We start from the raw sequence: 27335 nt of genomic DNA, 5'->3' as shown, positions 1-27335 counted from the left end.
AAACTATAAATGATGGCAATGTTTTTAAATTTTGAGTTCTCTAAATTCTTAAAAATACATACAAGTGATATGGTATAATTTAATATACTATATAGGTGCAGTTTTATCAGCCTTTTGGCCGCAGTACAGCTGAGTAGAACACCTGTCAGGTATTTAATAGATCTTGAATTTCTTGTATGTCCAGACTATCGTTCCTCCTCTACTTTCCCAGCACACTCAGGGCACTGAATTGCTAAGGGAGTGGTGGGGTTGGCTAACCACCCCTTCAAGGTGGAGAAAGAAGTGGGTAATTAGCTTTGAACCTATTGCAGTTGTATACCACTATTCAACAGGGATCTTTTTAATACATTCTATCTCCTGTAGTTGCAACTCACAGGTTAGCAGAGTAGACACAATGGCATCCACTACTGCAGCACCTGTGTATGGGGACATCTCTCCATTGCCAACAGGATTGAAAACATTTACTACTTTTCCAGACCTTCTTATGATACTTGAGTGGGTAAGTATTAATCTTGCAAGAAAACATTTATTTATTACAGGTATAAGGTGTATTTATAGTACTGGTGATTGCTGGTGTTAAGCTAACAGAAGCAACTATATACTATCAAGCTGCACTTTTGTACCTTGTACATAAACTAACCTTAAAGATTTCTTTTACTGTGCTTTATAGTCTCATTTAACTATTGCATGTCCCTGTATGCTCAGAATGAACAACAAATTTTCTGTTTATATTCAGTCAATGGTGTTAAATGTAACGCAGCCTTCTTCACACCATATGCATTGGACTGTGCTGGGCAGCCTTGCCCATCGCGGTCTCAATACATAGACCAGCCAATTTCCCCTCAGTTCTGTAAGCTCAATTTAATCCACTGTGGTGCGTGGTGAAAAAAGTAGGACATTCTCTACTTTTTTCAGTGCAGCATTTTTTGATGCATTTCAGAGAATAAAGATGAATTAAACGTCATTTTAAGGGAGATTTACTAAAACTGGTGCACTCAGAATCTGGTGCAGCTGTGCATTGTATCCTATCAGCATCTAAATTATGCTTGTTCAAGTAAACTTTGACAATAAGCCCCCATTCAAATCGCATACCAAATCGCAGTAGTGTCCCAATCGGTGCAACATTTCACTGATTCCCAAAATAAGTTCCTTCACTACTTTTAGCGACTTCCGAGGCAACTTCAATCGACATCTGTGCATGAACCCGTACAGATGTCTTTTAAATTGCCCCCGAACACGCACTGAAATGTAGGTTTGAAATTGTGCAAGTTCAGCTGCGTTCAATGTGAAGCAGGGCTAAAACCTAGAAGCTGATTGGTTTTTATGCAGAGCTGCACCAGATTTTGCACTAGGGTTACCACTTCATCACTTTAAACCAGGACACACATTAATTACACAAGTTCTGTGGCTGATTAACCACTTTAAGACCGGAAGGATTTGCCCCTTAATGACCAGGCCCTATTTTGCGATTCGGCACTGCGTTACTTTAATGGACAATTGTGCAGTCGTGCGACGCTGTACCCAAAAAAAAAAAAATTGATGTCCTTTTTTCCCACAAATAGAGCTATATTTTGGTGGTATTTGGTGGTATTCGATCACCTGTGCAATTTTAATTTTTTTTTTTGCGCTATAAACAAAAAAAGAGCGACAATTTTGAAAAAAAAAAAAACAATATTTTTCACATTCTGTTATTTGATATTCTCAAAAAAAAAATTAAAAATCAACATTTTTTAACATTTTAGGCCAATTTGTTTTCTGCTACATATTTTTGGTAAAAAAAAATCGCAATAGCCGTATTTTGATTGGTTTGCACAATTTATCGCATCTACTAACTACGGGAAAGATTTATGTCATTTTTTATTGTTTTTTTTTTATTAGTAATGGCAGCGATCTGCGATTTTTTGCGGGACTGCGACGTTGCGGAGGACAGATCAGACCCCTAACTGACATTTTTGACACTTTTGGGGGTACCAGTGACATTACTACAGTAATCAGTGCTAATAATATGCACTGTTACTGTAATAATGACACCGGCAGGGAAGGGGTTAACCCTATGGGTGATCAATGGGTTAAATGTGAGCCTAGGGGAGTGATTCTAACTGTGGGGGGGGCGTGACTTATGAAATGACCATAGAGACATGTGATCCTATATAGAAGGATCACATGAGCTCTGTGATCATTTCAGGGAGAAGGACGGTCGGCTGTGTTTACAACAGCTGACCGTTCTTCTCTCTCAGCGGGGAGCGATCATGGGTGTCAGGCGGCAATCCGATTGCCGCCTAACCCGTGCATTGCCTTCCCCGCTGCCAGGTGGGGGAGGGAATGCGCCGGCGGTGGCGCCTGCTCGCCCCCTAGCTTCCCGCACGCGACCGACGTAGGTCTATGCTGGTTTGCTCAGGAGAGACACCCTGCCGCAGTAAAAAGGCGGCGGGTGGTCGGGAAGTGGTTAAGGTGGTAATTCAACTCACTTAGTGTCCTTATGTGCATTATATTAGCCTCAGAACCTGTGTAATTCATGTGTCCTGGATTAAAGGGATGAGATGGCAACCCTATTTTGCACTCTCCAGTTTTAGTAAATCCACCCCTTTGTGACATCTCAGTAAAGCTGTAAAAAGTAAACCGCGCAGTGCAACATTTGCAACATATTGTCACTGCTTCCTTTAGACTAGGTTCACATTATTGCGGTTACCCTGCGGCTGCGTTTGCGCTGGCACAGCAGCCCTTTTATTTGAATGGATTGCTGTACCTGCTGGAAAACACAGAAATAGGGTCCCTCTACCTTTTCTAAAATCGCAGCCGCAGAGAAACCACATAGTGTTATGCATTTCCCAGCATGGGAAAACCCACTGTGGTTTTGTGTGTGTGATTAAGAATTAAAGGCATCCCAGGTGTCTAAGAGCAGCATGTTTTTTTTGCTGTGGAAAAGCATGCGATTTACACGCAATCCCTGTGCCAGCATACAGTGCATTGCGAAAGAATTCGCCCCCCTTGAACTTTTCAACCTTTTGCCACATTTCAGGCTTCAAACATAAAAATATAAAACTGTAATTTTTTGTGAAGAATCAACAACAAGTGGGACACAATCATGAAGTGGAATGAAATTTATTGGATATTTCAAACTTTGTTAACAAATAAAAAACTGAAATATTGGGCGTGCAAAATTATTCAGCCCCTTTACTTTCAGTGCAGTAAACTCTCTCCAGAAGTTCAGTGAGGATCTCTGAATGATCCAATGTTGACCTAAATGACTAATGATGATAAATAGAATCCACCTGTGTGTAATCAAGTCTCTGTATAAATGCACCTGCACTGTGATAGTCTCAGAGGTCCGTTTAAAGAGCAGAGAGCATCATGAAGAACAAGGAACACACCAGGCAGGTCCAAGATACTGTTGTGGAGAAGTTTAAAGCCGGGTTTGGCTACAAAAAGATTTCCCAAGCTTTAAACATCCCAAGGAGCACTGTGCAAGTGATAATATTGAAATGGAAGGAGTATCAGGCCACTGCAAATCTACAAAGACCTGGCCATCCCTCTAAACTTTCAGCTCATACAAGGAGAAGACTGATCAGAGATGCAGCCAAGAGGCCCATGATCACTCTGGATGAACTGCAGAGATCTACAGCTGAGGTGGGAGACTCTGTCCATAGGACAACAATCAGTCGTATACTGCACAAATCTGGCCTTTATGGAAGAGTGGCAAGAAGAAAGCCATTTCTTAAAGATATCCATAAAAAGTGTTGTTTAAAGTTTCCCACTAGCCACCTGGGAGACACACCAAACATGTGGAAGAAGGTGCTCTGGTCAGATGAAACCAAAATCAAACTTTTTGGCAAAAATGCAAAACGTTATGTTTGGCGTAAAAGCAACACAGCTCATTACCCTGAACACACCATCCCCACTGTCAAACATGGTGGTGGCAGCATCATGGTTTGGGCCTGCTTTTCTTCAGCAGGGACAGGGAAGATGGTTAAAATTAATGAGAAGATGGATGGAGCCAAATACAGGACCATTCTGGAAGAAAACCTGATGGAGTCTGCAAAAGACCTGAGACTGGGACGGAGATTTGTCTTCCAACAAGACAATGATCCAAAACATAAAGCAAAATCTACAATGGAATAGTTCACAAATAAACACATCCAGGTGTTTGAATGGCCAAGTCAAAGTCCAGACTTGAATCCAATCGAGAATATGTGGAAAGTACTGAAAGCTGCTGTTCACAAACGCTCTCCATCCAACCTCACTGAGCGCAAGCTATTTTGATAGGAGGAATGGGCAAAAATTTCAGTCTCTCAATGTGCAAAACTGATAGAGACATACCCCAAGCGACTTACAGCTGTAATTGCAGCAAAAGGTGGCGCTACAAAGTATTAACGTAAGGGGGCTGAATAATTTTGCACGCCCAATTTTTCAGTTTTTTATTTGTTAAAAAAGTTTGAAACATCCAATAAATTCCGTTCCACTTCATGATTGTGTCCCACTTGTTGTTGATTCTTCACAAAAAATTACAGTTTTATACCTTTATGTTTGAAGCCTGAAATGTGGCAAAAGGTCAAAAAGTTCAAGGGGGCCAAATACTTTCGCAATTTATTGTACATGTGAATCTAGGCTAACCGCGCAGACCTGCATCCGTGGTATAACAGGGCTTTTGGTGTAAATGAGCCCTAAATATAAAAGATGCCAATCCAAAAAAATTTAAAGGCAATTCTAGAGGGTTTCTGGAATATCTTGTTGATATGTTGTGATGACAGCTAGTGTGTTATATCCTTTTTCTGATGTTAAAGTGACACTAAACTCTGGTTAAAAAAATATTTATCCTATTCAAGTATGTATTCTTCACATCTTCACCCAAAAGTGGCTTCTGTTGATCTCAGCCCCCTCCAGATCTTCTCCCCCCCCCCCCTTTTTTTTTTTTTTTTGCTGCTTTGATCTGACTACCTGTTAGAGGGTGGCTACATTCATTCTCTTTGGTCTACTGTAATTAGAAGCGTAGCCACCCTCTCTTGGATTATATCTTGAATTATGGAATCTGTAGTGTGTATAGAGTAGTGCACGTGGCCACAACTAACATGCAGAGTTCATTTTAAAACAAAAGTGAGGAGGAAAAAAGAGAGGTTTGAGAGCTCAAAGATGTTACAAGGAGGCAGAAAAACACAGTAAAAACCAATTGTATGAAAAAATAAATTACAGGGCCATTAAGCAATGAATATGCACACGGGTAATTATTTTTTTATCACTTTAAAGTTTTGTGAATTGAACATTATGCATCGTGTTTAGGGTTGAGCGGACACCTAGATGTCCGTGTTCGACGGGTTCGGCCGAACTTTAAAAAAAAGTCCGGGTCCGTGTCCCGGACTTTTACCGAACTTTTCCCGGACACCGAACCCCATTGAAGTCAATGGGGACCCGAACTTTAAGGCACTAAAATGGCTCTAAAACACCAAAGGAAAGGGCTAGAGTGCTGCAAATGGCAGCAAAACGTAATTAAGAGCATGGCAAGTGCTCTGCAAACAAATGTGGATAGGGAAATAACTTAAAACAACAAAAAAAAACAGAAAAATAAAACAATGTTCTTCTTCATCTCTGAAGGACGAGGCCCATATGGAGTAGGAGGGAGGTTGAGGTGGTGGTGGATGTGGCGGTGACATAGGCGTGCGCACAGGGTGTGCTGGGTGTGCCTGGGCACACCCTAATCACCTAGGGCACATAGCATTGCCAGTGAGGAGATGGGAAAGATCTCCCTGGGACCTGCTCTGCTCTATTTCTCCTTGCCTACAGGTACATGGCCCCGATACATTACTCTCCCTGCTGGCAAACACATGCATGTGTATTTCAACTTTGGGGTGCACACCTTAATGCAATAGGCTGCGCACACCTATGGGCGGTGTAGGTGGAAGCGGCGGTGGAGGAGGACCAGGGCCGGATTAACAGCATCATGGGCTTGGTGCTGAGGATTTTGAAGGGCCTTAGGGCCGTGCCTTGCCATGCACCCAGAGGAGGAAGGGTGCAGCCATGCATGCCTAATTCAACATGGGATGCTGTCTCTGAAGCCCATAAACACATCCATGCATCGCCAACTGTCCCTCCTTGTCCGGCCTTCACGCTGTGTGGGGAGGTTCTGAGGGTGCTGCCTGGGGAAGCGAGCATAGAAGCCAGACTTCTGTGTTTACAAGTGACAGAAGAGCGGTAACAGTGAATATGGCCAACCCGGGGCCTATATAAAAGGTAGGGGCCTGGAGCTGCAGCTCCAATAGCCCCTACATTAATCTGGCCCTGAGGAGGAGGACGAGGTAGCCAACACTGCTTCTTTTCACAAATTTTAAATGAGGGTACACCCCAAAAGAGTGAGAAAGAGCAAAAATGGAACAATGGGTGGGTAAGGTCGGTATCCATTGCTATTCTGCATAAGGTACGGAAAAGTCCCGTGGGATCCATGCCTGGTTCATTTTAATGAACGTGAGCTTGTCCACATTGTCTCTGGACAGGCGGCTGCGCTTGTCTGTTATAACGCCCCCAGCCGTGCTAAATACCCGTTCAGATAATACACTGGCTGCAGGGCACGCCAGCACCTCCAAGGCGTAAAGGGCAAGCTCAGGCCATGTGCCCAATTTGGAGACCCAGAAGTTGAAGGGGGCAGACCCGTCATTCACTACATGTAGGCGTGTGCACACATACTGCTCCACCATGTTGGTAAAATGCTGCCTCCTGCTAAGACGTTCCATCTGAGCTGCTGGTGCTGCTGTTTGTTGTGGCGTGCTGACAAAGCTTTTCCACATTTCGGCCATGCTAACCCTGCCTTCTGAGGTGCTGGCGGTGCCCTGGTTGCGTTGGCGACCTCCTCCTCCTCCTCCTCTGCCTTGTGCTTCCACTGTGGCCCCGCTGTCAGATGGGAATGCCAGCAGCATGGCGTCTACCAGCGTGCGCTTGTACTCGCGCATCTTGCGATCGCGCTCCAGTGAGTGAATTAAGGACGGTACGTTGTCCTTGTAACGGGGATCCAGCAGCGTGGCCACCCAGTAATCAGCACAAGTTAGAATGTGGGCAACTCGGCGGTCGTTGTGGAGACACTGCAGCATGTAATCGCTCATGTGTGCCAGGCTGCCCAGAGGCAACGAAAGGCTGTCCTCTGTGGGAGGTGTATGGTCCGTGTCCTCTGTATCCCCCCAGCCACGCACCAGTGATGGCCATGAGCTGGCCTGGGTGCCACCCTGCTGTGAACATGGTTCCATCTCCTCCTCCAGCTCCTCCTCCTCCTCATCCTCCTCATCCTCCAGAACTGTGCCCCTGCTGGACAATTGCGTCCCTGGCGTTTGCGTGTGCAGGAACCCACCCTCGGAGCCCCTTGCGAATGACTGCCCTGAAAGCCTTGGAAATGTTACCTCTTCATCCTCCTCCTCCTCCTCATCCTGTGCCACATCCTCTTCCATCATCGCCCGAATTGTTTTTTCAAGGAGGCATAGAAGTGGGATAGTTAAGCTGAGAACGGCGTCATTGCCACTGGCCATGTTGGTGGAGTACTCAAAACAGCGCAACAAGGCACACAGGTCTCGCATGGAGGCCCAGTTATTGGTGGTGAAGTGGTGCTGTTCCGCAGAGCGACTCACGCGTGCGTGCTGCAGCTGAAACTCCACTATGGCCTGCTGCTGCTCGCACAGTCTTTCCAGCATGTGCAAGGTGGAGTTCCACCTTGTGGGCACGTCACATATGAGGCGGTGAGCGGGAAGGCCGAAGTTACGCTGCAGCGCTGCCAGGCGAGCAGCAGCAGGGTGAGAACGCCGAAAGTGCGCACAAACGGCCCGCACTTTCTGCAGCAGCTCTGACATATCGGGGTAGTTTTTAAGGAACCTCTGCACCACCAAATTCAGCACATGCGCCAGGCAAGGGATGTGCGTCAAACCGGCTAGGCCCAGAGCTGCTATGAGATTTCGCCCGTTATCGCACACCACCAGGCCGGGCTTGAGGCTCGCTGGCAGCAACCACTCATTTGTCTGCTGTTCCATGCTCCTCCACAACTCCTGCGCGGTGTGTGGTTTGTCCCCCAAACAGGCAAGTTGTAAAACTGCCTGCTGTCGTTTACCCCTGGCCGTGCTGAAGTTGGTGGTGAAGGTGTTACGCTGTCCGGATGAGGAGGCGGTAGAGGATGAGGAAGCGGAGTAGGAGGAGTTAGGAACAGGAGGCAAACTGAAGCGCCCTGCAATCCTCGGTGGTGGAAGGACATGCGCCAAATTGCTATCCGCCTCAGGCCCATCCGCCACTGCATTTACCCAGTGTGCCGTTAGGGAGATATAACGCCCCTGACCGTGCTTACTGGTCCACGTATCCGTAGTTAGGTGGACCTTGGCACAGATGGCGTTGCGCAGTGCACACCTGATTTTTTCCCCCACTTGGTTGTGCAGGGAAGGGATGGCTTGCCTGGAAAAGTAGTGGCGGCTGGGCACGACGTACTGTGGGACAGCCACCGACATAAGGTTTTTAAAACTGTGCGTCTCCACCAGACGGAATGACAGCATTTCAAAGGCCAATAATTTTGAAATGCTGGCATTCAGGGCCAGGGATCGCGGGTGGGTAGGGGGGTACTTCCTCTTCCTCTCAAGTGTTTGGGAGATGGAAAGCTGAACGCTTCCACGGGACATTGTGGAGATGGTTGTTGGTGACCCAGGTGGTGGTGTTGCTGACAGATCGTCTGTTTGCGGGGTGGCAGGTGCCGGTATCACTACAGATGTGGCTGGAGCGGCCGAGACTGCAGCAGAAGAGGAAGCAGGATGAGCCAGAGACGTTTCTTGGTTTTGAAGGTGTGTACTCCACTGCAGCTCGTGCTTTGCACTTAGATGCCTGATCATGCAGGTTGTGCTCAGGTTGAGAAGGTTCATGCCTCGCTTCAAGCTCTGATTGCACAGGGTGCAAACCACTCGTGTCCTGTCATCAGCACATTTTCTAAAGAACTTCCACGCTAGAGAACTCCTTTGAGCTGACTTTGGTGCGCTCGTTCCCTTGCTGCGTTGGGCAGTAGCGGGCGTAGTGTCTAGGGCACGGCCGCTCCGCTTCTGCACCCTGCTCCCTCTTCTGCTGTGCTGGTGGCTCTGTGCGACCACCGCCTCTTCCTCCAAACTACTCAGTTCACCTGCATGACGTTCATTCCATGTGGGGTCGAGGACCTCATCGTCCTCCACATCATCTTCCACCCAGTCTTCACCCCTGCCCTCCTTGTCGGTCTCCACAATGCTGAACGCCGCAGCAGTTGGCACCTGCGTTTCGTCATCATCGGAGACGTGCTGCGATGATCCTTGCATGTACTCATCTTGAGAAATAAGTGGTTGGGCATCGCTGCACTCAATCTCTTCCACTTCTGGGGCAGGGCTAGGTGGATGGCCCTGGGAAACCCTGCTGACAGAGTCCTCAAAAAGAATAAGAGACTGCTGTATGGCTTGGGGCTCAGACTGCTGGCCTGATTTGCAAGGGGGTGAGGTGAAAGACGGTTGGACATTGGCTGCAGGTGCCAACTCTGACCTTTCTGCAGTAGACTGGGTGGGAGACAATGTGAAGGAACTGGAGGCACTGTCAGCAGCAAACCAATCTACTATCGCCTCAACTTGTTCTGGCCTCATCACTTCTAGGGGCGTTTGATGCCCTACCAAATACTGATGCAGGTTCTGTCGCCTACTCACACTTGAGGAAGGTGTTTCACTTGTGCGTGTAGCTGGCACAGATCGACCATGTCCTCTCCTTGCAACAGGAGCTCTACCAGCAGCACCACGACCCAGGCCACGGCCCTTATTTGACGGTCTCCTCATATTTCTGTAATTTAAGATCTTGCCCTAGAAAGGTTTTTATTGAATAGCGGAATAGAAAATATGATCCAAAAAAAGTGTATGTATATCACACGTACACAACCACACTAGGCCCCAATTACTATTGTTTGTACCCCTAAAAGGCTAGATGAGGAGTAGGGGGGGTATGGAACAGGCAGCACCCTCAAACCTTCAGAAGTATGAGATGAACCCCAACAACTTGGAAAGGTGGATCTCTCTCACACGTACCGACACAGACTATCCCGCAATTCAATTGATCCTCAAAGGTTTTTATTGAATAGCGGAATAGGAAATATGATCAAAAAAAGTGTATGTATCTCGCACGTACACAACCACACTAGGCCCCAATTACTATTGTTTGTACCCCTAAAAGGCTAGATGTGGAGTAGGGGGGGTATGGAACAGGCAGCACCCTCAAACCTTCAGAAGTATGAGATGAACCCCAACAACTTGGAAAGGTGGATCTCTCTCACACGTACCGACACAGACTATCCCGCAATTCAATTGATCCTCAAAGGTTTTTATTGAATAGCGGAATAGGAAATATGATCAAAAAAAGTGTATGTATCTCGCACGTACACAACCACACTAGGCCCCAATTACTATTGTTTGTACCCCTAAAAGGCTAGATGAGGAGTAGGGGGGGTATGGAACAGGCAGCACCCTCAAACCTTCAGAAGTATGAGATGAACCCCAACAACTTGGAAAGGTGGATCTCTCTCACACGTACCGACACAGACTATCCCGCAATTCAATTGATCCTCAAAGGTTTTTATTGAATAGCGGAATAGGAAATATGATCAAAAAAAGTGTATGTATCTCGCACGTACACAACCACACTAGGCCCCAATTACTATTGTTTGTACCCCTAAAAGGCTAGATGAGGAGTAGGGGGGGTATGGAACAGGCAGCACCCTCAAACCTTCAGAAGTATGAGATGAACCCCAACAACTTGGAAAGGTGGATCTCTCTCACACGTACCGACACAGACTATCCCACAATTCAATTGATCCTCAAAGGTTTTTATTGAATAGCGGAATAGGAAATATGATCAAAAAAAGTGTATGTATCTCGCACGTACACAACCACACTAGGCCCCAATTACTATTGTTTGTACCCCTAAAAGGCTAGATGAGGAGTAGGGGGGGTATGGAACAGGCAGCACCCTCAAACCTTCAGAAGTATGAGATGAACCCCAACAACTTGGAAAGGTGGATCTCTCTCACACGTACCGACACAGACTATCCCGCAATTCAATTGATCCTCAAAGGTTTTTATTGAATAGCGGAATAGGAAATATGATCAAAAAAAGTGTATGTATCTCGCACGTACACAACCACACTAGGCCCCAATTACTATTGTTTGTACCCCTAAAAGGCTAGATGAGGAGTAGGGGGGGTATGGAACAGGCAGCACCCTCAAACCTTCAGAAGTATGAGATGAACCCCAACAACTTGGAAAGGTGGATCTCTCTCACACGTACCGACACAGACTATCCCGCAATTCAATTGATCCTCAAAGGTTTTTATTGAATAGCGGAATAGGAAATATGATCAAAAAAAGTGTATGTATCTCGCACGTACACAACCACACTAGGCCCCAATTACTATTGTTTGTACCCCTAAAAGGCTAGATGAGGAGTAGGGGGGGTATGGAACAGGCAGCACCCTCAAACCTTCAGAAGTATGAGATGAACCCCAACAACTTGGAAAGGTGGATCTCTCTCACACGTACCGACACAGACTATCCCGCAATTCAATTGATCCTCAAAGGTTTTTATTGAATAGCGGAATAGGAAATATGATCAAAAAAAGTGTATGTATCTCGCACGTACACAACCACACTAGGCCCCAATTACTATTGTTTGTACCCCTAAAAGGCTAGATGAGGAGTAGGGGGGGTATGGAACAGGCAGCACCCTCAAACCTTCAGAAGTATGAGATGAACCCCAACAACTTGGAAAGGTGGATCTCTCTCACACGTACCGACACAGACTATCCCGCAATTCAATTGATCCTCAAAGGTTTTTATTGAATAGCGGAATAGGAAATATGATCAAAAAAAGTGTATGTATCTCGCACGTACACAACCACACTAGGCCCCAATTACTATTGTTTGTACCCCTAAAAGGCTAGATGAGGAGTAGGGGGGGTATGGAACAGGCAGCACCCTCAAACCTTCAGAAGTATGAGATGAACCCCAACAACTTGGAAAGGTGGATCTCTCTCACACGTACCAACACAGACTATCCCCCAATTTAACTGATCCCCAAAGGTTTTTGATTAAATAGCGGAATAGAAAATATGATCCCAAAAAAGTGTATGTATATCACACGTACACAACCACACTAGGCCCCAATTACTATTGTTTGTACCCCTAAAAGGCTAGGAGTAGGGGGAGTATGGAACAGGCAGCACCCTCAAACCTTCAGAAGTATGAGATGAACCCCAACAACTTGGAAAGGTGGATCTCTCTCACACGTACCAACACAGACTATCCCCCAATTTAACTGATCCCCAAAGGTTTTTGATTAAATAGCGGAATAGAAAATATGATCCCAAAAAAGTGTATGTATATCACATGTACACAACCACACTAGGCCCCAATTACTATTGTTTGTACCCCTAAAAGGCTAGGAGTAGGGGGAGTATGGAACAGGCAGCACCCTCAAACCTTCAGAAGTATGAGATGAACCTCAACAACTTGGAAAGGTGGATCTCTCTCACACGTACCAACACAGACTATCCCCCAATTTAACTGATCCCCAAAGGTTTTTGATTAAATAGCGGAATAGAAAATATGATCCCAAAAAAGTGTATGTATATCACACGTACACAACCACACTAGGCCCCAATTACTATTGTTTGTACCCCTAAAAGGCTAGGAGTAGGGGGGGTATGGAACAGGCAGCACCCTCAAACCTTCAGAAGTATGAGATGAACCCCAACAACTTGGAAAGGTGGATCTCTCTCACACGTACCAACACAGACTATCCCCCAATTTAACTGATCCCCAAAGGTTTTTGATTAAATAGCGGAATAGAAAATATGATCCCAAAAAAGTGTATGTATATCACACGTACACAACCACACTAGGCCCCAATTACTATTGTTTGTACCCCTAAAAGGCTAGGAGTAGGGGGAGTATGGAACAGGCAGCACCCTCAAACCTTCAGAAGTATGAGATGAACCCCAACAACTTGGAAAGGTGGATCTCTCTCACACGTACCAACACAGACTATCCCCCAATTTAACTGATCCCCAAAGGTTTTTGATTAAATAGCGGAATAGAAAATATGATCCCAAAAAAGTGTATGTATATCACACGTACACAACCACACTAGGCCCCAATTACTATTGTTTGTACCCCTAAAAGGCTAGGAGTAGGGGGAGTATGGAACAGGCAGCACCCTCAAACCTTCAGAAGTATGAGATGAACCTCAACAACTTGGAAAGGTGGATCTCTCTCACACGTACCAACACAGACTATCCCCCAATTTAACTGATCCCCAAAGGTTTTTGATTAAATAGCGGAATAGAAAATATGATCCCAAAAAAGTGTATGTATATCACACGTACACAACCACACTAGGCCCCAATTACTATTGTTTGTACCCCTAAAAGGCTAGGAGTAGGGGGAGTATGGAACAGGCAGCACCCTCAAACCTTCAGAAGTATGAGATGAACCCCAACAACTTGGAAAGGTGGATCTCTCTCACACGTACCAACACAGACTATCCCCCAATTTAACTGATCCCCAAAGGTTTTTGATTAAATAGCGGAATAGAAAATATGATCCCAAAAAAGTGTATGTATATCACACGTACACAACCACACTAGGCCCCAATTACTATTGTTTGTACCCCTAAAAGGCTAGGAGTAGGGGGGGTATGGAACAGGCAGCACCCTCAAACCTTCAGAAGTATGAGATGAACCCCAACAACTTGGAAAGGTGGATCTCTCTCACACGTACCAACACAGACTATCCCCCAATTTAACTGATCCCCAAAGGTTTTTGATTAAATAGCGGAATAGAAAATATGATCCCAAAAAAGTGTATGTATATCACACGTACACAACCACACTAGGCCCCAATTACTATTGTTTGTACCCCTAAAAGGCTAGGAGTAGGGGGAGTATGGAACAGGCAGCACCCTCAAACCTTCAGAAGTATGAGATGAACCCCAACAACTTGGAAAGGTGGATCTCTCTCACACGTACCAACACAGACTATCCCCCAATTTAACTGATCCCCAAAGGTTTTTGATTAAATAGCGGAATAGAAAATATGATCCCAAAAAAGTGTATGTATATCACACGTACACAACCACACTAGGCCCCAATTACTATTGTTTGTACCCCTAAAAGGCTAGGAGTAGGGGGAGTATGGAACAGGCAGCACCCTCAAACCTTCAGAAGTATGAGATGAACCTCAACAACTTGGAAAGGTGGATCTCTCTCACACGTACCAACACAGACTATCCCCCAATTTAACTGATCCCCAAAGGTTTTTGATTAAATAGCGGAATAGAAAATATGATCCCAAAAAAGTGTATGTATATCACACGTACACAACCACACTAGGCCCCAATTACTATTGTTTGTACCCCTAAAAGGCTAGGAGTAGGGGGAGTATGGAACAGGCAGCACCCTCAAACCTTCAGAAGTATGAGATGAACCCCAACAACTTGGAAAGGTGGATCTCTCTCACACGTACCAACACAGACTATCCCCCAATTTAACTGATCCCCAAAGGTTTTTGATTAAATAGCGGAATAGAAAATATGATCCCAAAAAAGTGTATGTATATCACACGTACACAACCACACTAGGCCCCAATTACTATTGTTTGTACCCCTAAAAGGCTAGGAGTAGGGGGGGTATGGAACAGGCAGCACCCTCAAACCTTCAGAAGTATGAGATGAACCCCAACAACTTGGAAAGGTGGATCTCTCTCACACGTACCAACACAGACTATCCCCCAATTTAACTGATCCCCAAAGGTTTTTGATTAAATAGCGGAATAGAAAATATGATCCCAAAAAAGTGTATGTATATCACACGTACACAACCACACTAGGCCCCAATTACTATTGTTTGTACCCCTAAAAGGCTAGGAGTAGGGGGAGTATGGAACAGGCAGCACCCTCAAACCTTCAGAAGTATGAGATGAACCCCAACAACTTGGAAAGGTGGATCTCTCTCACACGTACCAACACAGACTATCCCCCAATTTAACTGATCCCCAAAGGTTTTTGATTAAATAGCGGAATAGAAAATATGATCCCAAAAAAGTGTATGTATATCACACGTACACAACCACACTAGGCCCCAATTACTATTGTTTGTACCCCTAAAAGGCTAGGAGTAGGGGGAGTATGGAACAGGCAGCACCCTCAAACCTTCAGAAGTATGAGATGAACCTCAACAACTTGGAAAGGTGGATCTCTCTCACACGTACCAACACAGACTATCCCCCAATTTAACTGATCCCCAAAGGTTTTTGATTAAATAGCGGAATAGAAAATATGATCCCAAAAAAGTGTATGTATATCACACGTACACAACCACACTAGGCCCCAATTACTATTGTTTGTACCCCTAAAAGGCTAGGAGTAGGGGGAGTATGGAACAGGCAGCACCCTCAAACCTTCAGAAGTATGAGATGAACCCCAACAACTTGGAAAGGTGGATCTCTCTCACACGTACCAACACAGACTATCCCCCAATTTAACTGATCCCCAAAGGTTTTTGATTAAATAGCGGAATAGAAAATATGATCCCAAAAAAGTGTATGTATATCACACGTACACAACCACACTAGGCCCCAATTACTATTGTTTGTACCCCTAAAAGGCTAGGAGTAGGGGGGGTATGGAACAGGCAGCACCCTCAAACCTTCAGAAGTATGAGATGAACCCCAACAACTTGGAAAGGTGGATCTCTCTCACACGTACCAACACAGACTATCCCCCAATTTAACTGATCCCCAAAGGTTTTTGATTAAATAGCGGAATAGAAAATATGATCCCAAAAAAGTGTATGTATATCACACGTACACAACCACACTAGGCCCCAATTACTATTGTTTGTACCCCTAAAAGGCTAGGAGTAGGGGGAGTTTGGAACAGGCAGCACCCTCAAACCTTCAGAAGTATGAGATGAACCCCAACAACTTGGAAAGGTGGATCTCTCTCACACGTACCAACACAGACTATCCCCCAATTTAACTGATCCCCAAAGGTTTTTGATTAAATAGCGGAATAGAAAATATGATCCCAAAAAAGTGTATGTATATCACACGTACACAACCACACTAGGCCCCAATTACTATTGTTTGTACCCCTAAAAGGCTAGGAGTAGGGGGAGTATGGAACAGGCAGCACCCTCAAACCTTCAGAAGTATGAGATGAACCCCAACAACTTGGAAAGGTGGATCTCTCTCACACGTACCAACACAGACTATCCCCCAATTTAACTGATCCCCAAAGGTTTTTGATTAAATAGCGGAATAGAAAATATGATCCCAAAAAAGTGTATGTATATCACACGTACACAACCACACTAGGCCCCAATTACTATTGTTTGTACCCCTAAAAGGCTAGGAGTAGGGGGAGTATGGAAAAGGCAGCACCCTCAAACCTTCAGAAGTATGAGATGAACCTCAACAACTTGGAAAGGTGGATCTCTCTCACACGTACCAACACAGACTATCCCCCAATTTAACTGATCCCCAAAGGTTTTTGATTAAATAGCGGAATAGAAAATATGATCCCAAAAAAGTGTATGTATATCACACGTACACAACCACACTAGGCCCCAATTACTATTGTTTGTACCCCTAAAAGGCTAGGAGTAGGGGGAGTATGGAACAGGCAGCACCCTCAAACCTTCAGAAGTATGAGATGAACCCCAACAACTTGGAAAGGTGGATCTCTCTCACACGTACCAACACAGACTATCCCCCAATTTAACTGATCCCCAAAGGTTTTTGATTAAATAGCGGAATAGAAAATATGATCCCAAAAAAGTGTATGTATATCACACGTACACAACCACACTAGGCCCCAATTACTATTGTTTGTACCCCTAAAAGGCTAGGAGTAGGGGGAGTATGGAACAGGCAGCACCCTCAAACCTTCAGAAGTATGAGATGAACCTCAACAACTTGGAAAGGTGGATCTCTCTCACACGTACCAACACAGACTATCCCCCAATTTAACTGATCCCCAAAGGTTTTTGATTAAATAGCGGAATAGAAAATATGATCCCAAAAAAGTGTATGTATATCACACGTACACAACCACACTAGGCCCCAATTACTATTGTTTGTACCCCTAAAAGGCTAGGAGTAGGGGGAGTATGGAACAGGCAGCACCCTCAAACCTTCAGAAGTATGAGATGAACCCCAACAACTTGGAAAGGTGGATCTCTCTCACACGTACCAACACAGACTATCCCCCAATTTAACTGATCCCCAAAGGTTTTTGATTAAATAGCGGAATAGAAAATATGATCCCAAAAAAGTGTATGTATATCACACGTACACAACCACACTAGGCCCCAATTACTATTGTTTGTACCCCTAAAAGGCTAGGAGTAGGGGGAGTATGGAACAGGCAGCACCCTCAAACCTTCAGAAGTATGAGATGAACCCCAACAACTTGGAAAGGTGGATCTCTCTCACACGTACCAACACAGACTATCCCCCAATTTAACTGATCCCCAAAGGTTTTTGATTAAATAGCGGAATAGAAAATATGATCCCAAAAAAGTGTATGTATATCACACGTACACAACCACACTAGGCCCCAATTACTATTGTTTGTACCCCTAAAAGGCTAGGAGTAGGGGGAGTATGGAACAGGCAGCACCCTCAAACCTTCAGAAGTATGAGATGAACCTCAACAACTTGGAAAGGTGGATCTCTCTCACACGTACCAACACAGACTATCCCCCAATTTAACTGATCCCCAAAGGTTTTTGATTAAATAGCGGAATAGAAAATATGATCCCAAAAAAGTGTATGTATATCACACGTACACAACCACACTAGGCCCCAATTACTATTGTTTGTACCCCTAAAAGGCTAGGAGTAGGGGGAGTATGGAACAGGCAGCACCCTCAAACCTTCAGAAGTATGAGATGAACCCCAACAACTTGGAAAGGTGGATCTCTCTCACACGTACCAACACAGACTATCCCCCAATTTAACTGATCCCCAAAGGTTTTTGATTAAATAGCGGAATAGAAAATATGATCCCAAAAAAGTGTATGTATATCACACGTACACAACCACACTAGGCCCCAATTACTATTGTTTGTACCCCTAAAAGGCTAGGAGTAGGGGGGGTATGGAACAGGCAGCACCCTCAAACCTTCAGAAGTATGAGATGAACCCCAACAACTTGGAAAGGTGGATCTCTCTCACACGTACCAACACAGACTATCCCCCAATTTAACTGATCCCCAAAGGTTTTTGATTAAATAGCGGAATAGAAAATATGATCCCAAAAAAGTGTATGTATATCACACGTACACAACCACACTAGGCCCCAATTACTATTGTTTGTACCCCTAAAAGGCTAGGAGTAGGGGGAGTATGGAACAGGCAGCACCCTCAAACCTTCAGAAGTATGAGATGAACCCCAACAACTTGGAAAGGTGGATCTCTCTCACACGTACCAACACAGACTATCCCCCAATTTAACTGATCCCCAAAGGTTTTTGATTAAATAGCGGAATAGAAAATATGATCCCAAAAAAGTGTATGTATATCACACGTACACAACCACACTAGGCCCCAATTACTATTGTTTGTACCCCTAAAAGGCTAGGAGTAGGGGGAGTATGGAACAGGCAGCACCCTCAAACCTTCAGAAGTATGAGATGAACCCCAACAACTTGGAAAGGTGGATCTCTCTCACACGTACCAACACAGACTATCCCCCAATTTAACTGATCCCCAAAGGTTTTTGATTAAATAGCGGAATAGAAAATATGATCCCAAAAAAGTGTATGTATATCACACGTACACAACCACACTAGGCCCCAATTACTATTGTTTGTACCCCTAAAAGGCTAGGAGTAGGGGGAGTATGGAACAGGCAGCACCCTCAAACCTTCAGAAGTATGAGATGAACCTCAACAACTTGGAAAGGTGGATCTCTCTCACACGTACCAACACAGACTATCCCCCAATTTAACTGATCCCCAAAGGTTTTTGATTAAATAGCGGAATAGAAAATATGATCCCAAAAAAGTGTATGTATATCACACGTACACAACCACACTAGGCCCCAATTACTATTGTTTGTACCCCTAAAAGGCTAGGAGTAGGGGGAGTATGGAACAGGCAGCACCCTCAAACCTTCAGAAGTATGAGATGAACCCCAACAACTTGGAAAGGTGGATCTCTCTCACACGTACCAACACAGACTATCCCCCAATTTAACTGATCCCCAAAGGTTTTTGATTAAATAGCGGAATAGAAAATATGATCCCAAAAAAGTGTATGTATATCACACGTACACAACCACACTAGGCCCCAATTACTATTGTTTGTACCCCTAAAAGGCTAGGAGTAGGGGGAGTATGGAACAGGCAGCACCCTCAAACCTTCAGAAGTATGAGATGAACCTCAACAACTTGGAAAGGTGGATCTCTCTCACACGTACCAACACAGACTATCCCCCAATTTAACTGATCCCCAAAGGTTTTTGATTAAATAGCGGAATAGAAAATATGATCCCAAAAAAGTGTATGTATATCACACGTACACAACCACACTAGGCCCCAATTACTATTGTTTGTACCCCTAAAAGGCTAGGAGTAGGGGGAGTATGGAACAGGCAGCACCCTCAAACCTTCAGAAGTATGAGATGAACCCCAACAACTTGGAAAGGTGGATCTCTCTCACACGTACCAACACAGACTATCCCCCAATTTAACTGATCCCCAAAGGTTTTTGATTAAATAGCGGAATAGAAAATATGATCCCAAAAAAGTGTATGTATATCACACGTACACAACCACACTAGGCCCCAATTACTATTGTTTGTACCCCTAAAAGGCTAGGAGTAGGGGGAGTATGGAACAGGCAGCACCCTCAAACCTTCAGAAGTATGAGATGAACCCCAACAACTTGGAAAGGTGGATCTCTCTCACACGTACCAACACAGACTATCCCCCAATTTAACTGATCCCCAAAGGTTTTTGATTAAATAGCGGAATAGAAAATATGATCCCAAAAAAGTGTATGTATATCACACGTACACAACCACACTAGGCCCCAATTACTATTGTTTGTACCCCTAAAAGGCTAGATGAGGAGTAGGGGGAGTATGGAACAGGCAGCACCCTCAAACCTTCAGTATGAGATTGTGTTCACTGTACCCCACAAAGATTGAGTTCACTGCACCCCACAATGATTGTGTTCACTGCACCCCACAAAGATTGTGTTCACTGCACCTCACAAAGATTGTGTTCACTGTACCCCCCAAAGATTGTGTTCACTGCACCCCACAAAGATTCTGTTCACTGTACCCCACAAAGATTGTGTTCACTGCACCCCAAAAAGATTGTGTTCACTGCACCCCAAAAAGGATGTTGTTCACTGCACCCCAAAAAGGATGTTGTTCACTCCACCCCAAAAAGATTGTGTTCACTGCACCCCACAAAGATTGTGTTCACTGCACCCCAAAAAGATTGTGTTCACTGCACCCCAAAAATGATTTTGTTCACTGCACCCCAAAAAGGATTTTGTTCACTGCACCCCAAAAAGGATGTTGTTCACTCCACCCCAAAAAGATTGTGTTCACTGCACCCCACAAAGGATTTTGTTCACTGCACCCCACAAAGGATTTTGTTCACTGCACCCCAAAAAGATTGTGTTCACTGCACCCCAAAAAGGATGTTGTTCACTGCACCCCAAAAAGGATTTTGTTCACTGCACCCCAAAAAGATTGTGTTCACTGCACCCCACAAAGGATTTTGTTCACTGCACCCCACAAAGATTGTGTTCACTGCACACCAAAAAGGATTGTGTTCACTGCACCCCAAAAAGATTTTGTTCACTGCACCCCAAAAAGATTGTGTTCACTGCAGCCCAAAAAGATTGTGTTCACTGCAGCCCAAAAAGATTGTGTTCACTGCAGCCCAAAAAGATTGTGTTCACTGCAGCCCAAAAAGATTGTGTTCACTGCAGCTCACACACAGAAAAATGGATGTGGATCACTGACACCTGCCTATCTCCAATCCCACACCACACAGCAATATCGATTGTAGTTTGTAGAACACAGTTTCCCTAAAATTCAGCAGACTCTGTCCCTAACAGGATTGAGAAGAGATCGTAGATCAGGATTGAGTGCAGACCCCACCCCCCACACAGCAATATCGATTGTAGTTTGTAGAAGACACTGACCCTATATAATTCAGCAGACTCTATCCCTAAAATGCCTACAACTCGCCCTGCCTAAACACTCCGACCTGTCCCTCAATTCTATCCGGACACAAATGGTTTTTTCCTGCCTATCTTTCCCTAATCAGCAGCCAGCACGTTGATGTGTGCTCTGTCCCTGAATCTAAGCAGCATAATGACGCCGCTGCGGCTGCCTCGAACTTATAAAGACTTGGTCACATGCTTCAGACGGCCAATCACAGCTACTGAGACATTTGCAGGCATGGCTGGGATGGCTTAAGGCACACCAGTTAAACGATTGTTGATTGGCTGTTGAAAGCCCGCCATGAAAAGAGCGCCAAAGCATGCAAAACCCGGAAATAAAACGACCGAACACGGATTTTTACCCGAACATACAGTAAAGTGTCCGTGTCCGTGTTCGGGTACAAAAAATCCAATTATTCGGTACGAACACGAATAATACAGTCCGTGTTCGCTCAACACTAATCGTGTTCAATTAAAATCTGAATTCTAAGGCCCCTTTCACACGGGCATTCTGATCAGGTCCATGAAGCCCTATGGACAGGCACAAGTTCATTTAAGCTGGGTTCACACTGTTGCGAATTGGATGTGGGTTTCCCCCGCATCCAATTCGCATGATAGGAGAGTGTGATCGGCTTTCAATGGAGTCGGTTCACTCAGCTCCATGGTGGCAGCGGAGTGCACTGGAAAAGGGTCCTGTGCGTCTTTGGCTCCATTTCCGGAGCAAATACAGGCACCTGAAACTGTAAACAGACACGCACCAGACCCCAGGCACAAACCCGTGGCCGCATCTGTGTGAACCTGGCCTTACACCTACCTACCTATGGGTTTGATCAGGTCCAGTAATAAAAAGGTAAAGGACTGCTTCCTTTTCTGTTTTGGTGACCCGGAACGGAGGTAGCCTGGTATGAACAGACAACGGAGTCTGTTTAGGCTCTATTCACACCAATGCGTTTTTTTCATGCTTCTTGCAGAAACACAGGACATTATTTTTAACATGGGTTCCTATGAAACACGTTCACATCAATGCATTTTTGTGCCTTTGCGTTTTTGGAAAGGGTCGGGGACTTTGAAATGTTAAAATACAAAACAGTGCTTTTTTTGGTTCAATAGGCTTCAATGGAAAAGCTACAGAAAAGCATGTAGTGTGTTTTTTGCTGCATTTTTTAATCTGCCCAACAGCCAGGGCCGGATTAACATAGGGGCTATTGGAGCTGCAGCTCCAGGCCCTTTCCTTATGATAGGCCCAGCCCAGTAGTGTGAGTGAGTCACCAATGCTTTCCAACAGTGTACACAAGATTGATATGTTAATCATGGTGGCATTAATATGTAAACGCTACATTACTACAATTCTAAGAATAACTAATGGCATCCTCTCTCTCACCCCCCCCCCCTCTCTCTCTTCCTCTCTTACCCCACCTCTCTCTCTCTCTCTCTCTCTCTCTCTCTCTCCCTCACCCCCTTCCTCCCATCCCCCCTTTCTCTCTCTCTCACCCTTCCTCTTTTCTATCATTCTCCTCTCTCTCTCTCACCCCTCTCTCTCTCTCACCATCCCATCCCTCTCTCTTTCACCCCCCCTCTCTATTTTATTTAATTTGTTTGAATATTTAATTTGTTTCAAATATGCAAAAATGATTTGCATTTTCAAAAGACCCACCAAAATCCCCAGCACCAGGTCCATGACGACCCTAATCCGGCCCTGCCAACAGCAAATTTGCCAAAAAAAAAGATATAAAAACGCAAATTGTGATACAAAATGCAAAAAGCACGGCAGAAATGCTCAAAAGCAACATGCATAGATGTGAATTGAGCCTTACACCCGGCAACCCATCATGCTCAGCGGGGTCTGCCCATGTCCTGTCTGCAAAAACTGAGCAGACATGGATGTGACATATATGTGCCCTAAAATTGTTTCACACATGCATACTACCGTATATCTGGTAAATATTCTTCAAATACAGTAAGTTCACCTGTTTTCTGCACCTGCTACTGTAGTTTATTATGTATTAGGAATACAGTAATCCCCCGCTACATCGCGGTTCAGTTTTTGCGGTCCCGGTAATTCACGTTTTTTTTTTTGTAATGTTATTTTACTATATAAATCATTAAAAATGAAATATTTTTGTGTTTTCCATAGCTCTTGCTATGTCTCTTAGTATCTTTTATGTGTTTAAATGAGTTTCTATTGTTTTAAAAGTGTGTTTAAAGACCTTAAAATGCTTCTACACGTACAGTGACAGTAAAAAAAACATGCCTACAATGCATTTTAATAGGGTTTTTCTATTTCGCGGAATTTCACTTTTCGCGGCTGGGTCCGGAACGTAACCCCCGCAATGGAGGGGGGTTTACTGTACATGTGCTTATAGCCTTTTCTATATCATTTGCAATTGTGCTACCATTCTTTACGAAGTGACACAGGCATTGAAAGAATAAGTTAACCTTCGGAACATGTAACATGTTACAACACCTGCCGCCTCTCTCCCCAACCCCATGACAGAAGGGCAAGGTTCTTCTCCCCACCCCTGCTGTCACTTTTTAAAAAGTTTCCTGTGAATGAACAAAATACGTCACCACGGCTGACATGCTTGTAGTTTCTATGGGACAATGATGAGCGCTAGTTCAATGACATATCCCCTGGCTTACAAACAGAAAACCTGCACCGAGATTTTGCCTGAAAGCCAAAGAACATGTCTGCAGGTGCCCACACCCCATGTGTGATCTACTGATCACGAGTGCAATGCTTTCCAGGCTACTGCTGGGGAAAAAATAATAAATGCACACTGTTTTTTTTCTGCAAAAATGTGTATTTATTATTTTTTCCATAAAGGTGAACTTTTATACTTTTTAAAAAGGTTTTTCTTTTTTTTTTTTTTTACAGTTTTGTCATTATCTGGTATAGTGCCATACCTGAATTGGGTGCTGCCCAACTTAGTTATTTCCTGCCCCTCCCTTTTACCTGCTCCCCTTACAAAACAAGAAGATTGTTAAAAGAGATAAGTCCTGGTCCTCTCTTCTCAGCAGAGCGTAAGGCCTCTTTCACATGGGCTTTCTACCCGCGGACTCCGTTTTGCTCAGCGGTTGATCGATCCGTCGATCCCCACTGAGCAGAAGGATGACTGGTCAGCCTCCACTCACTGTGCACAGACGGACCTGTCAGAGCCCCGCTATCCTCTATGGGAGATTGGATGAAAACGGACCGCCTGTCCGTTTTTATCCGGTCCGATCCTCCGGACGGATGGAAAATAGGGTCACCATCCGTTTGGATTTCAAAGACAGGATAGGATCGGAGAGGACATGTCACCGCTGGCATCTGCTGCTCCATAGAGGTGTACGGAGCGTTCGACCAGGTCCGCCTGAAAAACTGGCAGGCAGACCTGATCGGAAAGCTTGTGTGAAAGGGGCCTTAAGCCAGATTTGTGAATGACTACATCTGTTCTGCCTGCATTTATCCCAGTCACACAAGTGATTTAAAGTGTGTTTCCCAAAGCACTTTAAAGCTCAAAATCAAAATTCCCATTATATTCCATTATGCTGTTCACACCTAAACATTAGGGCACTTGTCACTTAAAGGATAAGTTCTCCTTTTAACCAAAAATAATAAATGTACTTTTTTTGCAGGTAAAAAATGTTCATTTAATATTTTTTGTTTCTGGAGCCTCTAAAGCAGGAGTCTCCAAACTTTCAAAACAAAGGGCCAGTTTACTGCCCATCAGACTCTCTGGGGGCCGGAATGTGGCCAGTGTGAGTAGAAAATGCTTTGACGTCAATGGGAGTATACAATGCCATATCATTGGTAATAGGTGGTGAAATAGTGGCAATTGTTTATAACAGGGGAAGGAATAGTACCCTTTCATTGGTGTCAGTTTAGGCAATGGTGTCCAAGGGCTTGATAAAGGCAAGGAAAGGGCTGCAGTTTGGAGACACGAAGCTACATTCTTAAAAAAATGTTATCAGCTAGTGAGAAGGAGAAGATCTCCGCTAACGGGAAGGAGAATATCCCTGCTAGCTGTGGGAGAGGGGGGGAGTGGGAGCCAGTCTGTTTGTAACATGTTACACCCTGATATACAAAATGAAAGGTGAACTTCTCCTCTAAATAGCACATGAGTTTCTTTGGGGCAGGGTATCACGTTTTGCGTTTTTGGCCACTTTATTTTTGAATGATTTATTGCCTCCCCTCCTAGTAACTAGCTACCCATTGGCTACAACAAAAACTCAAGCCTGAAAATGTTCCCAAATACCCTAAAAATGCTCAGGATCAATAAAAATACCAAACCTGCCTATACTTACCTGCCCTGTTCAATCGTTTTGCACAGACCAGCCGGATCCTCTTCTTTTGGGGTCCCCCACCAGGATTCCAGGTCCCTCTCTTCATTGGCTGCCCCCACAAAAAAAATACACTTTACAATCTCCTGTAGATCTACCATCTAATATGTAGGGCCTGCCCCATTTGATACAAATTGAGTGGCTTGTTCAAGTGGGTCCTCCTATGACATCATTTTGATGAATCTAAAGGAAATTGTACAGAGATTGCATAGCATTTGGCAAGCTTTTACAGTACAAATACATGAGAGGGAGTGGGCTAGACACTCAGCAGTCATTGTTCTTGATTTCAATGGGCTGCCCTACGCATTACAAACATGGAAAAGTAGCACATGGGGCATTCTGACGCATTACGGTTTGTACATTCTTTACCACACGTTTTTTTGTTGCATTTGTTGGTTGTTTTTTGCATGCAACAAATGCATGTTTGCTTCCACAATTCAACAATTAAAGTGATTCTAAAGGCTGAAGGGTTTTTCTCTTGCTGCATTAAGATAAAAATACTTTCAGTGTGCAGCAGCCCCCTAATACTTTCCCATCTCGATCCAGCAATGTGCATGAGTACTTCAGCTGTCTCCTGATTGGTTGAGACACAGCAGCGGCACCATAGCTCCCGCTGCTGTCAAAAGTCAGTTAGCCAATGAGGAGATGGAGAGGGGGACCGAACAATGGCTTTGTGTCGGAATGGACACACAGAGCTGCGGCTCGGCTCAGGTGCCCCCATAGCAAGCTGCTTGCTGTGGGGGGCACTCAACAGGAGGGAGGGGCCAGGAGTGCTGACGGGGACCCGAAAAGAGGAGGATCCCGGCTGTTCTGTGCAAAACCGCTGCACAGAGCAAGTAAATGTAGCACTGTCCCCGTAGGGCTTGCTATATGATGACTTCTTGGGCCTCCTCTGACTACCAGTAGACAGTCACTTAGGGTACAATTCACACATTCATCAGGGGTTTTGTTTTTTTTGTATTTATTGTGGAACTTGGATGGGAGAAGGGAATAGTGGTATTCTCCAACTGAAACTATACAGTGGTTAAGGACAACTCTCACTTGGCCTCACCAGGTTACTTGTGGAACCAGTCACGCTGCTTTGGCCATACTACCATGTCTATGGAAAGGGTTAAGTCTCCTTGCAATTGACTTGGTGAACTACATTATCTTCAGGACACTCTAACATCCCTGACACCCGTCCACTGACTCTTCTAGCTGCAGAGATGGCCCCCCTCAGGTCAGTCCCCTTGACCTAGATCTGTAATCACTGTATGCAGAATCAGATCCTTTCTAGTGTCTCCCCTCCAGTCAGCTTTACAGGACCTCCGGGTTCATTTTCTCTCTAGCTCTTTAGGTCCTTAGGTCGACCAGCTTAGGCCACATGGCAACTTCTACAGAGGGGGAGGAGGCAGCCGTACACTCCCTCCAGGACTCCGCTCTCCAGCTGGAAAGACCCCAAGCACATGTGCTCCTGACATTTATACAGTATCCCATGCATGGAGGCATTTTCCTCTGCCATATCACCAGGGCTGTACTAAATGCCTGTGCACTCATTTGTCAGGTTTCTTCCCACTATCCAATATGCCTCCCTATTGGACCAGTGTGAAACACTCTCCAGACAGACTGATTTGCACCTGAGCACATTGAGCAGACCTTACTAGCAGATCCTGCTTTTTGGTAGGTAGAGAACAATATAGAATTACCTGCAATCCCTCTGGTAAGCCGAAAGGATTAAAAACTATACTCTTTCTAGCGCCTACCTAGAAGGGTGCTACATACGTATGA

At 44.9% G+C, this 27335-nt stretch overlaps 1 protein-coding gene across 1 annotated transcript in view; it reads left to right on the top strand.

Annotated features, from left to right (window-relative positions):
- The first annotated feature begins 344 nt into the window (after positions 1-344).
- The window catches only part of LOC309549638 (myelin and lymphocyte protein-like), a 61270-nt gene continuing 34279 nt past the window's right edge, over positions 345-27335 (top strand). Inside the window, exon 1 of the mRNA XM_082250019.1 lies at positions 345-499. Within this exon, the coding sequence (XP_082106145.1) occupies positions 395-499 (105 nt within the window). The 5' untranslated portion in view covers positions 345-394. The remainder of the gene's footprint in view (positions 500-27335) is intronic.

This window comes from Pelophylax lessonae (assembly GCF_965119305.1).
Source record: "Pelophylax lessonae genome assembly, chromosome: 3".
Classification (NCBI taxonomy): domain Eukaryota; kingdom Metazoa; phylum Chordata; class Amphibia; order Anura; family Ranidae; genus Pelophylax; species Pelophylax lessonae.
This window is presented reverse-complemented; position numbering and strand designations above follow the sequence as displayed.